General features: G+C 49.7%; 1 protein-coding gene across 1 annotated transcript; it reads left to right on the top strand.

Moving 5' to 3' along the window:
* On the top strand, nucleotides 1–2176 carry LOC127312068 (CASP-like protein 4B4). The gene is made up of 3 exons (XM_051342544.2): nucleotides 1–519; nucleotides 681–813; nucleotides 1713–2176. Exons 1-3 carry the CDS (start codon nucleotides 260–262, stop codon nucleotides 1902–1904), a joined length of 585 nt encoding a protein of 194 aa, XP_051198504.1. The 5' UTR covers nucleotides 1–259; the 3' UTR covers nucleotides 1905–2176.
* The last annotated feature ends 308 nt before the right edge of the window (nucleotides 2177–2484 follow it).

Raw genomic sequence — 2484 nt, 5'->3', positions numbered from 1 at the left:
CAGATCCAGTTGCATTTTCTTAACATAACCTGGCTCACACGGTGGCGCAGAAGATCCTTTGCCGGCCCAAAATGGCGCGCACTGCTCGCCTAGTTGCCTCGCCTCGCTGTATAACACCTTGGCAGCAGGCACCAAACCGATCGATTAACCAATCCAACTGAACTCAACCAATTCCATCCCGTATCTCCACTCCAAATCCCAAGAAACCTCGCTCGCCTACGTTCGACGTTCCGACTTCCGACCAGCACAGCACGACGCCATGAGCGGCGCCACCGCGGACGCCCCCGCCGCCGCCGACGTGGAGAAGGCCGGCGTGTCGGGTGGAGGTGACGCCGGCGCCTCAGGCGGAGGAGGCGCGGTGGGCGCCATCATCGGGCGCTGGCGGCGGCAGGACCTCCTGGACAAGTCCGGGTCGGCGCTGCGCGCGGCGGCGTGGGCGTTCTCCCTGCTCGCCTTCCTCATCATGGTCTGCAACGAGCACGGCGACTGGAAGCAGTTCGACCGCTACGAGGAGTACAGGTACGGTGCGCCTCCCCGCCGGTCCATTGCCCTTGCTTGCCGCGCGCGCAGCTCTTGACCCGATCGACGCTTTGCGGTGGTTGCGTGGCGTGCGAGCGCTGTGTTAATTATAATCAACTAACGTTTGGTGCGTACGCGTCGGTGGCTGGCTCGATCATCAGGTACATCGTCGCCGTCGGGCTGCTGGCGTTCGTCTACACCACGCTGCAGCTGGTGCGGCACGGCGTCCGGCTCAACGGCGGCCAGGACCTGCAGGGCAAGGTCGGCCTGCTCGTCGACTTCGCCGGAGATCAGGTCAGCACAGCAACCTTAATTAATTTAGCGTTCGTCTTGCTTATCCGTTCTCAATTCCACCTCGGCAATTCTTGTTGCTGCCGTTCTGGCATTTGTCTCGGACAAGTGTCATCATTAAGATTGCCGCGCTGTCGTCTCCGATGAGATTACAGGATAATCACGATTACGTGCACGATAGGGAAAGCAAGCAAAAGATACTTGCAGCGAATTTTGGTTTCTAGAAAATTCCGCGTCCTGGCTCAGCAGAGTATATTTCTCATGGAGGGTTAATTAAATTGTTGACTTGTTGATTTTGTGAGTGAGAAGCTCTGTGGTGCGTAGCTCGTCGTCAGGAAACTGTTAACCCCGCAAAATAAAAAACTGTTAAAGCTTCCATGTCCTCGAGTGTACATTATTGGGCAAGCTGTTATGTGCTGGAATTTTAATCCATTTCTGTAGCTGATTAATTGCAGTCGCACAAGACCTAGTATAATACAGTACTTCCGCACGGCACATCCACTTCATACATTGCCCATTGATCAGAAGAAATAGCGCAAGTCAACACGAATTTGTTGCTTTGTTGGATCTTGGAAGTACTGTAATTAAGTATTCTAGCTATTTCTGTCGACTTCCAAGGCTGCTTTCGACGATTCACTTTTGCGACATTCCTATGAGCACACAAAACTCCTTCTGAAGATAATAGTAGTGTCATGTTTGACAGTGATCAGTGTTCGTTACATTGTAAGTAGATCAGACCAATGAAATGATAGGATGACACACATGTCGCTAGATCGCCGAGTTCCTGATTTCCTAGGCAGTTTTCTTCCTCTTCTCGAAGTAAAAAACCATACGCAATCTGAAGAATTCTTTACCTTTTTGTTACACGAGTTCTTAACCCTGCTTCTACGATTCTCCTGCAGGTGACGGCGTACCTTCTGATGTCCGCGCTGTCCGCCGCAGTCCCGATCACCAACCGCATGCGCGAGGGCGCGGATAACGTCTTCACGGACTCCTCCGCCGCCTCCATTAGCATGGCATTCTTCGCCTTCGTCTGCCTCGCGCTCTCTGCCCTCATTTCAGGTTTCAAGCTCTCCAAGCAGACCTACATATGAGCCTGGCTGCACTACATTCCGACTGTGCTTCCTCTGTATATTCTCGATCCGTTCTTGCTGGTGGGTGTTGTGGTAATACCGTACGCATATTACTTGGTTTCTTCAATTCTTCTGTATAACTTGGTGTGCATACGTGATTACAGGAATTGATGGTCGCTTCTTTTGCGTGTGTTTTAGGTGTTCAGATTGTAATGCCCAATTATGTAATTATTATGTTTCCACGACAAATGAACGGGAGTGCGTGCGTGTCCAATTGATTCTTTGAAGATTAAGGAAGGTGTGGTCTAGTAATATCCATGTTCATAGCTAGTAACATAAGAGCATCTCCGGTCGGGTCTCCCAAAATATTTCCTAAAGGACGCCGGATTGAGCATTTGAGGATATATTTTATTCGTTCCGCGTTTGGAGGACGTCGTTCTCCAGCCACGTCCCCCAAACGCCACCCCCAAACTTTTTTTAAAGGGTTTTTGAAAACATAACTATTTATTAAATATAGCATACAAATAAATATGTTTGATGAGATTGTTTTCAAATTAAAATACAACAAACAATAAAACAACTAAACAAATGTAATAAATAG

The sequence above is a fragment of the Lolium perenne genome, chromosome 1, assembly GCF_019359855.2.
Source record: "Lolium perenne isolate Kyuss_39 chromosome 1, Kyuss_2.0, whole genome shotgun sequence".
Classification (NCBI taxonomy): domain Eukaryota; kingdom Viridiplantae; phylum Streptophyta; class Magnoliopsida; order Poales; family Poaceae; genus Lolium; species Lolium perenne.
The sequence above is the reverse complement of the archived record's forward strand: the minus strand, read 5'-3'. Positions and strand labels throughout refer to the sequence as shown.